Genomic DNA, 12,699 nt, shown 5'->3' with positions numbered 1-12,699 from the left:
AGGAAAATAGTTACTTGTGAGAGTTTATACGCAGCTTGTTTGTTTTGGAGTTACCATGTTAGGTATCTCTTTCCATTTCTCTAGAAAGGGATAAATCATACGGGAATAAGTATAAATGTTCATGTGAGAATGCACTTAATTATTCATGCATATGTTAGTTGATTTCTGATAAAGTAGGAGTTTGACTTAACTAGTTAGTTAGAAGGTTGTTATTTGTTTGTTGTAACTAATGATTAGTTATAATTAATTAGTGGTTAGTCAATTAGTAAAATATCTAGTGTATAGCTGTTAAAATAGGGACATGTATATATAATGAAGAATGGGAACATTCTAGACCCATCTTCATAACTGCAATATATATTTTCAATTTTCTCCCAATGGCAGAATACCCCCATAGCTGATTTCTCTTCTTCTTCTGTCTTGGTTTATTGCTAGTAGACACTGTTTCTATCAATTTCCACAACGTTGATTGAGTTCATAATGTGTTGCGTTGTGAGGGATTACAATCTTAGCGATTGTGAAATAGAAATGTATTCATTGTTGATTGTTGGATTCAAACTTGAAAGGACTGATGAAATACAGTTTAGTTAAATACGATGTTTAATTATATAGCTCAAACATTACATTGTTTTTGATTGGTTATTTATCTTTATAAATAAGTTAAGATATTAAACGGTGATAATCTTAAATGGTTGAATCATTATAATGGCGTTGGACTGACATTATTTTATGAGAGAATAGATAGCACTAACTCATAAGGCGGTACCAGCAAAAGTGATATAGTTTTGAATTAGAAAAACAATCAAATATTATGAATTCACACTTAATTATGTAATAAGATACATATATTGGTTTGGCAATAGGAGGAAGTCATTGTGTAGCTCCATTATCAAGAAAGTAATTTATTTTGCCTCGATTTTTTTATTTTTTGGAGATGATCTTCAGTGGCTTGGTTGCCCCTCTTCCTTCGTAGCCTCACTGCCTTTACTTCTTCTTTCACTATAATTGGTGGTTACTCCTTCGTGGGTTTGCATTATTCATATCAATACTGACAAGAAAGTTGAATTGCTTGTCTTTATTCAACACCATCTTGCGGTAGTTCTTACAATTTTCCTTCTTTAAAAAATGTCAACAATGGGATATGTTAGAACAGCTTGTATAAAGTGCAAAGAGAAAATATATTGAACATCTTTTGGTGATTGGTTTGTCCCTAAAGCAAAAATGTAATGAGGAATAGCTCAAAATAATCAAAAACATATACTCCAAGTCGTCCTTTTCAGAAAATCAACAACATATATATATAATCTTCTTTCCATAAAATTTGAATTACATCTATGATGTATGTATTAGTAGTATGATTTACGATAGGCAAATTCAATAAAGGCATGAAGACCCATTAATTTGAAGCTGCAAACGACATCATAAATTTTTGACAAAATCCAAATCAAACTCTCATCGATCATTATGTGTTGTAGGTTATCAATTCATTTTTGGCGTCGTTTTTGTGTCATTCTTAATTTCATTCTCTCATCGCTATTTTTATTTTTGTGAGTGTATATATATATATGTTTCATCTAAATTCGAACTAAATAGCGACATTCATGATTCTGTGAAACTCGTACCAGTTGGGTGAAGTGTTGTATTAATCAATAATATATATTTGCCTTCGAATCAATGGACATAGAGCAGTGAATTGAGAGGCGGTAGCACGTGAAAAAACTAACAGAGACAGAGGATGATTTTGAGCCTTTTTTTAAAATGTAATGATCACTCAATTAACAGACACCTCAAACATTAGGAATAAGTTGTAAAATGCGTCTAGAAGGATAGCATAAATATTTGGCATATTATTATCCGTGTGAAAATGTGCAACATAGTGTATCTGAAGCTCTCATGGTTTATGTATGAGTTAATATCATGGAAGATACAGTTTACACAAGTGAACCATCTCCCACTTTTACATCCAAATGCTCCATTTAGCCTCAGGAAAAGCCTTTCTTATTCTGATGCAAAGTAAACTTTCATAGTATTAATGTGTATAAGTAAAAGTCATGGATCCGTATTTAGGCGTTTAGTAATGCAGGCAACATTCAAGTGGCCACAGATTAGTACAGATTACTGTTACTGGAAGCATAAGGAGAGTGTAAACTTACGAGTTTGAATGGTGGCGTTAAATATTGTGGTTCTCCGGGAGAGGAATAAAAGTTGGCCTAGGAAAACAGTGCAAGAAGATAAGTAAAGCACAAAGTGCAGATGAAGTTTTGAAACGAAACAAGAAAGCTAGTTAATAAAAGAACAATAAGCAGCGCATACCTATCCGATTTGTGGAGAAGTTTGTCTTTTAATGTGAGATAGCGATCCACAATTGGGTGATATAAATAGGAAAAATTCAAAAGGTGCATCGGTTAGCTGTTAGTGAAAGAAGACAACTGTTAAGTTTGGGGCAGTTTAGCGTCGTATCGCAGGGGAGGAGTTCCTGCAGTGGGCTGTGTTTAGTTTGGGGTTTTACATGTGATGTAAGGATTATTTTTAAGTGAGGGGTATTTTTATAATTTAACTTTAAATTTTTGAAGTTTATGCTTTTAAGATAGTATAGATAAGTTCCCGTATATACTGTTGAAGCAATAGAATCAAACACTCTAGAAATTAGTTTTGTTAGGAAAATTAAGGTTTGTAATATTGACAATGTAGGCCAAACACTGGCCATAACTATATATGTACCACGGCCATCTCGAAACAATCTAATTTTGCCTTAACTAAGTTAATACTCTATAATATATCTTACTTACAAAAACAAAAAAAAAAAACTTTGCTTTTGTAGTTAGCTTAAATTTATTGGCGGAGCCAAATATTTTGGGGGATTCAAACTATAAGGATATAAACATACGAAGGGAAAAAAATAATTTTAACCTAAGATACATAGTTTAGTCTAACTTTTCGCCCTGGAGCTTAAATCTATAGAGCATAAGGGTCCTTCCATTAGTGATATCACAGGATGATACTACATAATTGCATTGCTATTCAGAGAAATACGTAATTGCTTTTGATGGTACAAAATAAGAGTTTGCCTAGAGAAACACGAAGGCATTGATTTTTTTTATTTTTTTTTTCACTTAGGGTGTGCTTGGTTCGAAAGAGAATGTTATCTCATGAACATTTATATATTATCTAGTAAAATGCTATGGAAGCAAGATGGGATGCGCAAGGGGTGGGGGTGGTAGTTGGGTGATTAGGTGATTGGGAGGATACAATAAATTTGGAATCCAACTTGTTTTCCCTACTTTCATTAGGAAAATTATTTTTCTTATTTTTAAGAAACTCGTTTTCCTAGACTGATACTCCAAATATAGAAAAATTGAAAATCCTCGGTACCAAACACAAGCTTAGTCATACTATAATAAATGATATATATAATTTTTCTTATATCTCTCAATAATTATCATCCGTTTGAGTATAGAAGAAAGATAATTTCATTAAATATTCCTTTAATTATTGTTATAAATTATTTTTTTTAATATCATAACATTAAATGACATTTAAAATGTACCGACGGTCGTATTAAAAGTTTAGGTAGCTTTTTTCTTTTTTTGTTGGCCAAAGGCCAAGTGGTAAGAGTGTAGCACACATGTGAGCCATTTACTAGGTGTTAGCTTGTTAGTCAATTTTGACAAACTTCAAACTGAACCTGTTATTGCTACTTACTTTGAAACTGAAGTTGATCTTAGCTAGAGCCTAACTCCATATATCAAAGATTGAAGTTTAAAAAATCGACGTTCAAATTCTCACATATGAGTCTGAAGTTGGGTTCCATCAAAGCGTAACTTCAAACCCTTATGTCTGAAGTCCAAATTCAATGTTTGAAATTATGCTTTCACAGACTAAGTTCAGACCCACATATTTGAATCTTGAAAAGGTTGTTTGTGCACTTGCCCCATGGAATACATCAATTATGTCTTTACATGTCTGGATAGGTGATGGACCTTAGTCGGCCCAAGTGATTAACAATTTAAAAACCATGACTTATGCTACTTTGGACTTTTCACTAAATGGAGTGATTTGATCATATGCTAATTTGGACTTTTCAACTATATGGAGTCATTTGATCTTCCAAGTGGGCTTCATGAATCAGAATCCTAGGCCATGTCTCTCTCATGCAGTCCAGCCCAAATTTAATTAATAATTTTCGTTAAGGTTGTGTTTGATACGAAGGGGAATTTTTTTTAATTTTCTTTATTTAATTGATCAATTTTTTTAAAAAAATATTTTTTTTAGGAAAATAAGTTCTTTAAAATAAGAAAAAAGACTTCTCTAAAACTAAATGAAGCAATGGATAGCACGCTAAGCGAAAATCAATCAATGTTTGAACTAGTTGTTGGGTGTTTGCCCTGACTTTTCTAGTATAATTAGGTTTTCCTTTTCCTAAAAGGAAAATACAATGTCTCCATATTTGGCTAGTTCTTTTTCTTATAGGAAAATGTTTATGACTCTATAAATAGAGGTTTATTCCTTCTAACTTGGTAGCGTTCACAATGTAGTCCTAAGAGGCTTTGAGAGTTTTGTGTGGGGGGAGAAACTGTGAGACACAAGTGATACATTATCACTTGTGTGAACCTCTTTTTATTTCGAGTGAATTATGTGAGGTTATTTCTCTCGATATTTTGTATTCTTATATTTATAATGGATTGTTCGTCTCCTCTTGTGGATGTAGGTCGGTTGATCGAACCACGTTAAATGTTTGTGTCTCTTTTTTGTATATTTCTCGTTTGTCTTCTTACTCATGGTCTTTCGAGGTTTGCGTTGCTAGCTTCCGCATGACACCTAATTATTTTCGATCTCAACGCTAGTAAGGAAATCAAATTTCACAAATGGTATCTTACATTGATTGTCTTCTCCTCATCCTTCAACACTCTCTAGTCCGATACCCGCTCCACCTCCACCCCCCAAAAGGCCCCCTCCACACCACCCCTTACACCCCTACCCCATTAACCACCGACTTTCATAATAATTGCCTAGATTATAAATAAATGCTTTTGTGATAATACTTAATACTTACATATCATAATTAAAAAACCCTAAGAAAATCACTTATTTTCCAGGAAAATATGATTTCCTCAACCAAAAACGCCCTAAATGGCTAAATGTTTGCACTAAACTTTTCAATTGTCTATCTAAGATGACATGCTTTATTAAGAGGCCACAAATCTTCAGCCATTGAGCAACTCTTTGTCCCTTTGGTTTTCACTAGCTAGTCAGTTTTTCAATTTTAAAAAATTAACGGTCCAACTTGCACACTATTTTGAATAACGAGTATTCTCTTAACCAACATGGATTATTATGGGATGGTTGGAATTCCTCCGCCTATAATAAATTAATGATTTTGGGTTTGCACCCTTAAGAATGAAAAAAATCCTATTGAAAGTATCGCCTATAAATTGAGCCCTGCAATATACGAATTCAGATTTAGTCAGACTCTAAGCAAACTGATATCAGGTGGGAATCACTAAACGAATATACTTTGGGTTAAAACTATAAATCGAGAATATTAATGATAATTAAGTTGCGCATAAGTAGCCAATGTAGGTTGATAATTTAATATTATGCGCAAAGTTTAGGTTAGTGGCATCTTACTAGCTTAATTAGGTGCTTAATTCCTCATTAAACTAATGATCCTTTGCTTATGTCCTTGCTTACACGATAGAAACACCATATATCGCTATTAATTTACTACACTTTCTACATAGATATATATATAATTATATTTTGACTTTACTCTAATAATGTAGTGGAGCACTCTTTTATTCTTTAACAAAAAATTTGAACTTCAACAAGAATTTATGCTCTTAATTTGGTTGGAAATTAAATTAGAGAAGATTTTTGTACTGTTTTCCTTCCAAATTAAAATTTACACAAATGTTCTTTTTCAGGTTACCATTTAGATTATTTTTCTTTTAAAGTTGTGCAAATATAATTTTGGAGACTGATAAAATATTATACTGACGTCTAACGTCAATAAAATTTTTAGATCATTCTTTAACATTTTCTCATCGTCGAGATGAGGGTAGATCGGAAACAACTTTCTCTATCTCTAAGGTATGGTAAAGATTTGTGTACGTCTACCCTCTCCAGACCTTCTTTACAGAATTTCACTAAGTATGTATGTTGTTGTTGTCGTCTAGTGTTTTCTCTTAAGATTTTCAATTTGCTTACTTAGATTCTTTAGACCATGGTCTAAAACATAAAGATCTATAAGTTGCAGAAGAAATAAAAAGATGATCGTCTATTGGTCGCAAAAAAGGGACTACCAACGAAATTTTATGATCATATATAGTAGGGCTTTTATTCAAGAAATTCCTAAGCGCTTTGTATTTCCTGTATCAATTACATAACATGATAAATTTTAGCATAGATTTTGATATATTTATTTGATTATGTTCTTTTATTCTGTGTGGACTTGTGGTACGAAATTGGATGGAATTTATGCCATGAACCTTTAGAGCCATGCTTTTTTTGGGAGGAACAAGAGAGCAAGCATCTACATGACAATTTACAATAGTATTTATCTAAGATTAAAAAAAAATCCAACTTTGTATACTGGAAAATAAAAGTAAAACAGAGAATTTGGATAATACATAAGAATATGAAAATTGTCACTTCACAAAAGCACAATGATTATGATGATTACATAGATGCTATCTTTTTGTGTTTATTAAGCTTCTAAGTAAAGCTAAAAATGTTTGCCTAAACAATTTTCCATATAGATAATTCCAAAGTACATCATGACAATGCTAAAAGTAGCCTATATCATTATGCTAAAATTATAGTACATTATCAAGTCTAAGTTACTATGATAATCACCAAGTAAAACCTATTTAACATAAAGGTTATTTTCCAATATCTTCTTTATTTTTTTCAGTCTCACTAAATATAAATATTATATATAGATATTGTTCTTCGCGATCAAATATACATATCTACTTCTCCCTCTATCGCCATTTATATTGAAATTTTTATCTAGGCATGTAGTTTAATAAGAAAGTTAGATCTTGCGTTTGCTTCCTCATGACTCTTCTTCCTACTCTTTTTCTATTTTCATTCTTTAAATAAGAGTTAAAGGAGAAGGGAATGAGGAATTGAGCTTTTTTATTTTTTTTGTTTAATCATCTGGTCTTCGAAAATTCACAAGCTCACCAGCTTCAGATTTATGTCGTGCATATATATGCATGACTCATTTAAGGTGAAAAACCTTTGACAAGAATTTTTTTCATTGCCAAAAATCAATTTCAAAATTTATGATCAAAGGTGGAAGAATTTTATATATCCCGACACGACATCGCTAAGTTGTGGTTGTTCTGACTTCTCTTTTCCCACTAATTGAAGCAGTTATCGCAACCGTTTAAAGCAAAACACAATATACTCAGTATAATTTCACATGTGATCAAGAAAATAGAAAAAAAAATATATATACATGGCTCCTTCACCTACATCCCTCCATTACTCATTCATCAATATAGTAAATTAAAATAGAAAACAAAAAAGTGTAAACTCACTAAAAAGTTCCACTAACTTATTCCAGACACATATAAACAAATGAAAAGTTATATTTCCAATCAAATAATCTATCTTTCATACTGGAACTTCAATTATTCCTTCATTTCTTTTGTTTTAAATTAAAGTAAACTAGTGCCAGCTATATGCACAAATAATAGATACAAACAGCTAGTGATGCTAAAAGCTCCTTTTATCCCGCATTTCAACTAAATTCAGCTACAAACAAAATTCCTTTTTGTAAACTAACTAGCATTATGAGGCAAAAAATAATAATAATCTTTTTTTATACCCCTAAATACTCACGTACAATGGTCCAAAAATATTGGCCAAAGTTGCATCATTTTGCTTGAGCTGGTCCATCCTTTAAAGTCTCATTTCTTTTTACTTCTCTTTTATCATTCTTTTTCTTTCTTTTTCCATCATCATCAGCCTGCTATGGACCTGGAATAATACTAGCTAGTACTGTAATTAGTTATATGGCCCCTCCAAAAAGAGTAGTCTTTTTTGTCCTCTTTTTTTCACTTCATCCCCCACTTTTCTAGGGGTCGATATATAAAAGAAAGTTTTAAGTTACATACATCATCAGTATATATAAAAAATCGTTTACACTATCAGGTCATTTAAAGAATATCTATAGGTAAACTTTTTACAATGTGAAATTTATAATCTTCAAAAAGAAACAAGACAATTACCTGATATAACATGTAAAAATGACTTGATGGTATTAAAAAAATATATTGTACTGATGGTGTATATAACTTAAATCCATCTAGGGCAAGGCGACTAGCTATAGTGGAAGAATTCATGTAGCATATGTGTTGTTGGCTTGTTGTCAATATGGCCTTTTTATTTTTCCCACTCGGTTGAAGTTCTGACTAAATTCAGATCGCACAATGCAGGGCACATTCATGTAGGCCTCCTGATTTATCTGAATGTTCCTCCAAAGGTAGGAGTCCAAAAATCAACTGTCGTTTCATGAGTTACAGGAAAGGTGCTAGAAACTGGGACCAAACATAATCCTCGACTTCTAAGATCTTGTTTTCCTCCTTCTGGATTTACATTGGATTTATCACCACTCTACACAATATGGAAAAACATTTAATATTATTAAATCATTTTTACCTGTTATAGCAGATAATTTATTTTATTTTCAAGATTACAAATCCTACTTTAATATTAGACAATTACCTTTAGATATCTTATGAATAATTTAATAGTGTAAAAATTTCTTTACATAATTTATGTATATACAAGTTAAACTCATAATTTTAAGAATCCATAACACTATTACTTCTAATAATAAATCTCGATTTTAAATAGCTATACCTGTTGATGTTGCATGGAAGCTCCACTTTTCATGTATGGGGTGCTTAATACCTGCTATGTGACACGGGAAAAAAATAATTAATGACATAGAATTGAAGTCGTTCACTATGTATAACATGCAATATTTTCTTTTATCCTCCATTTATATTGGATTCTTCCTAGTGGTTTCAAGGTTCTTATTCAAAAGAGAGAGCTTAGAGCAATAGTAAAATTATATTTATGTGATTTATAGTTCACGAATCGTGGAAACAATTGCTAACTTGTATTAAAATAAATTATTTACATCACACCCTCGAGATCACACCCCTTGAAGCAATAAGACAAATAAAGGCTCTTATAAATAAATTAACAAACTTACATTAACTTGGTCATGGAGGAACTTTATGTACTCGATTGCTTCCGAGAGCACAGAAGCTGTATCAGTCTGGGGAAATAAAAAACAAACAGAAATTTAATATATAGAGTCATATAAAGAATATTTAGGTAAGCAAACTGATCAAATTAGCTTATAATTTATTCAGAAAATAATTTGTGTTTGATAAATATTAGGAGTGTTTATAAGCCAAAATCAAGCAAAAGTCTTAAATGATCCCCAACTTATATTTTTTTAGACTAACTTATAAGCAGTACTTTTAGTTGGATGAGATTTTTAAAAAAAAAATAAAATTCATCATATCTTTTTTATTCTCAAAATACTCTTAACAAAATAGAATTCTTAACTCATCTCAATTCCATTTTCATTGTTCGTTCTTCTCCTTAAATCCTTGTACAAATACTTTTTAATTTACAATTTATCTAAATAACTTTAACGACATATTGGTCATTTTAATGGTAAACTTGTTTATTAATACTTTTTACCAAATATATTAATTATTTATTATCAATTTCAACAATTCTATCTAAATATATGACTACTTATTTATAAAATCAATTTTAACACTAATATTTATCAGTTACTTTCCATCTAAATCCAAAAGAGCTCATAGTACCCTTTCTTTTAAAGTGATAAAAAAAATATTGAGACGCAATTTTGTAATTATACCTTTCCAAAAGGTGAGACTAATTGTTGAAGTGCAGTGATTCTGTCTCCCATTTTCTCTTTCCTCACCTAAAATAAAATAAAAAAATCAAGAACAAAGAAACATATTGTCATAATTATAATTCTTATCACATAAACAAATAAATTAAATGTCCCATTTTGTCCTTAATTAATTAATTACTTCATTCGTGAGAACTTAATGCAAATACCTTAAAAGCTGGCAATGGAGATGGTGCTTCATTCCTTGGTCTCTTGTTTGACGTTTCACTGCTATTTTTCTTTGTTATTGTGCTTATATTCCTAACTTCACCTGTATGCTGTTGTACGTAATGCACCAATGTTAGTACATAATTTTTTTGTATGTATTTAGTAAATGAGAAAATCAAAATCCACGCCTATAGCAAACAAATTGAGTTTTAGTTATTATTCTTTCCGTCGCAAATCAAGTGACACGGTGTTTTTCTAATATGCCCCTAAGAAAATGTTACAATCTTTTTATATTATTTTTCCGTAATAAGATGATTTACAAGAGTCTAAGGCTTGTTCTTTTACCACAGATTTTTAAAAAATTCATTTCTTTCTTAAATTCCTTGCTTAGTACTGAAACAACAACACATAAATTAAAATTCAAGGAAGTACACTTTCTATGTTCCATTGTATATGACATTTTTTATTTTTTAATCTCTTAAAAAAGAATGAACAATTCAATATATATATAAAAGAACTCTTAATTTTAAAATTTCAGTTTTACTTTATTTGCATGCTTTGGCAGTTAATTACAAAAATATCATGGCATGTCATATTTAAAACAACAAAGTTTTAAGAGACTTTTGATAAATGCCTAGAATCATTCATGTTCAGTTAAATATAATCACATAAAATGATACTAAGAGAGAGTATAAGCTGATTCAATTACCTTTGGTTTCTCATCAACTCTTGGGTTGGTGGGTAGCTGTGGATGCAAAGACGGGACGAAACCTGATCGTCTCTCGTCCGCGGCAGCTGCTGACGTGGCATTCCAAAAAGGCGTGCCACCAGAGAAATGCGACAGCTGGCTGTCAGACAGCGGTGGTGGTTGTGATAGCTGCCACTGCTGTACTTTTGGAGTATTCGATGTTCGGAGAAATTGAGGAAATTTAGACCAAGAAGAAGATGGAGAAGAAGTAGGAATATTGACATCACAATCTGTTGGATTATTATAGGGAGGATTATAATATAAAGTTCTACTAGCACTTGTAAAATTATTGGATTCTTGTTGCTGACTATTAAGGTCAGAAATTAATAACCCTTGTAACATATTTGATGGACTTCCATAAGGTACTGCTGAATTTTCAAGATTATTATGACCACTAAATAATTGCTTATTATAATCATTCACTGAAGAATCATCAGAATTCCCATGATATATTTTTTGTGTACTCCAATTATTATGATCTTGTTCATGACACGTTCCTTCTTGTTGATAATTTGCATTTGAACTCAACCCTTCTTGAATTAACGAACGAAAACCACTCCCGGATTTTTCACCCCGACTGCAGAAAAAAAATAGTATTTATAATCAAAGAGAATTCAACATATATTATATATACTTTTAAAAAAACGTATATATATATAATTTATTTTGTTAGACAAAGAGAGAATGGAACATCAATTTAATCTTGGTTGGACATGCATCACAGATTTATATGCAGAAAATAAACAAAAATTTTCAATAAATATAAAGTTCTAAACAGAATTTTAAGATTAGAATATGAGTTTTTTCACTACTAAAATCTTAGACTTAGACTTATCAAATTTAAATCATGAATTATGTGTCTGACAAAATATATAGCCAAGTCCTAATAGCCCTATATCAAATAATAATTCCACATAAATTCTACATCTTCTATTCAATCCAGTTTTGACGTCTGCTTTATGATAATAAAATCAACCAGCAAACAACAGTAACGCTTCAAAAATAATACTTCTACTTACAAGAAAGGTTGGTTCCAATCAAATCCTTGAGAAGACAAGCCTAAGCCCATCATTTGTAAATTAGGATCATCAACAGATAAAACACTTTGCCCCGCGCCTCCACCTCCACCTCCACCTCCACCGCCAACAGAAGATTCGGAGATGTAACGCTTATGGGAATCAGCGCCCGAAAAAACCATAGAACTATTATCGGATCTTACTTTAATGTCCTCATGAATTTCTGTCGGCCAATTAACAAAGTTGCTCGCCATGCTGCTTAGAGCAGTAGTACTCGATGCTGAAGGCGTAGATGATGAAATTCCGCTATCAATAAACTTATTCCGCGATGATGATGTTGTTGTTGATGAAGTCGAGGTTGATGATTCCCACCAATTTCCTCTCCCTAGCTGAAATTCTTCTGCCATCGCGATTTTCAGGATAAATATTGAAAAATTAAAAGGAAAAAAAAGAAGAGAGATTTTTTTTATTTTTTTTTTATATGTTCCAACTTGACCAAAAAGATTACAAGCACCACTAGAAAAATGGATGTAGAGTAGAGATAGATTCTTATTCTGGAAATTGCTTTGTTGTTTGGCTCTTCTTTTTTTATTATTATTATTATTGGAAAAGAAAACAGAAAATTGAAATGACTTCGTTTCGCTGCATATGACTATTTATAGTACCCCTAGTTTAATGAAATTCAAAAATGACCACAATATATTGGTTGACTTTTTTGTGACAGATTAGACAAAACAAAGGGTTACGCCCCTTTTTAGAAATCAAATTTAATTTCCTGCTTAGAAAAACATAATTAATTTACTCTAGTTTGTTCG

General features: G+C 31.4%; 1 protein-coding gene and 1 long non-coding RNA gene across 3 annotated transcripts; both read right to left on the bottom strand.

Moving 5' to 3' along the window:
* Nucleotides 1-810: 810 nt before the first annotated feature.
* Nucleotides 811-2,471, bottom strand: LOC129892650 (uncharacterized). Its single transcript, XR_008767362.1, has 3 exons — nt 2,314-2,471; nt 2,154-2,210; nt 811-1,116 (listed from the first exon to the last, which is right to left on the bottom strand). It is a non-coding gene; the product is annotated as an uncharacterized LOC129892650 (long non-coding RNA).
* A 5,109-nt stretch (nt 2,472-7,580) lies between these two features.
* LOC129892035 (transcription factor bHLH123-like) lies at nt 7,581-12,478 on the bottom strand. 2 transcript variants are annotated; one of them, XM_055967559.1, is made up of 7 exons: nt 11,888-12,478; nt 10,830-11,445; nt 10,123-10,230; nt 9,917-9,982; nt 9,233-9,298; nt 8,875-8,928; nt 7,581-8,625 (listed from the first exon to the last, which is right to left on the bottom strand). In XM_055967559.1, the coding sequence occupies exons 1-7, from the start codon at nt 12,289-12,291 to the stop codon at nt 8,473-8,475; spliced, it is 1,467 nt and encodes a 488-aa protein (XP_055823534.1). In that variant the 5' UTR covers nt 12,292-12,478; the 3' UTR covers nt 7,581-8,472. The 2 variants fall into 2 exon arrangements, with proteins under 2 accessions (XP_055823534.1, XP_055823535.1); XM_055967560.1 differs by having other exon boundaries at nt 8,875-8,925.
* Nucleotides 12,479-12,699: the final 221 nt, after the last annotated feature.

The sequence above is a fragment of the Solanum dulcamara genome, chromosome 6 (assembly GCF_947179165.1).
Source record: "Solanum dulcamara chromosome 6, daSolDulc1.2, whole genome shotgun sequence".
Taxonomy (NCBI): domain Eukaryota; kingdom Viridiplantae; phylum Streptophyta; class Magnoliopsida; order Solanales; family Solanaceae; genus Solanum; species Solanum dulcamara.
The sequence above is the reverse complement of the archived record's forward strand: the minus strand, read 5'-3'. Positions and strand labels throughout refer to the sequence as shown.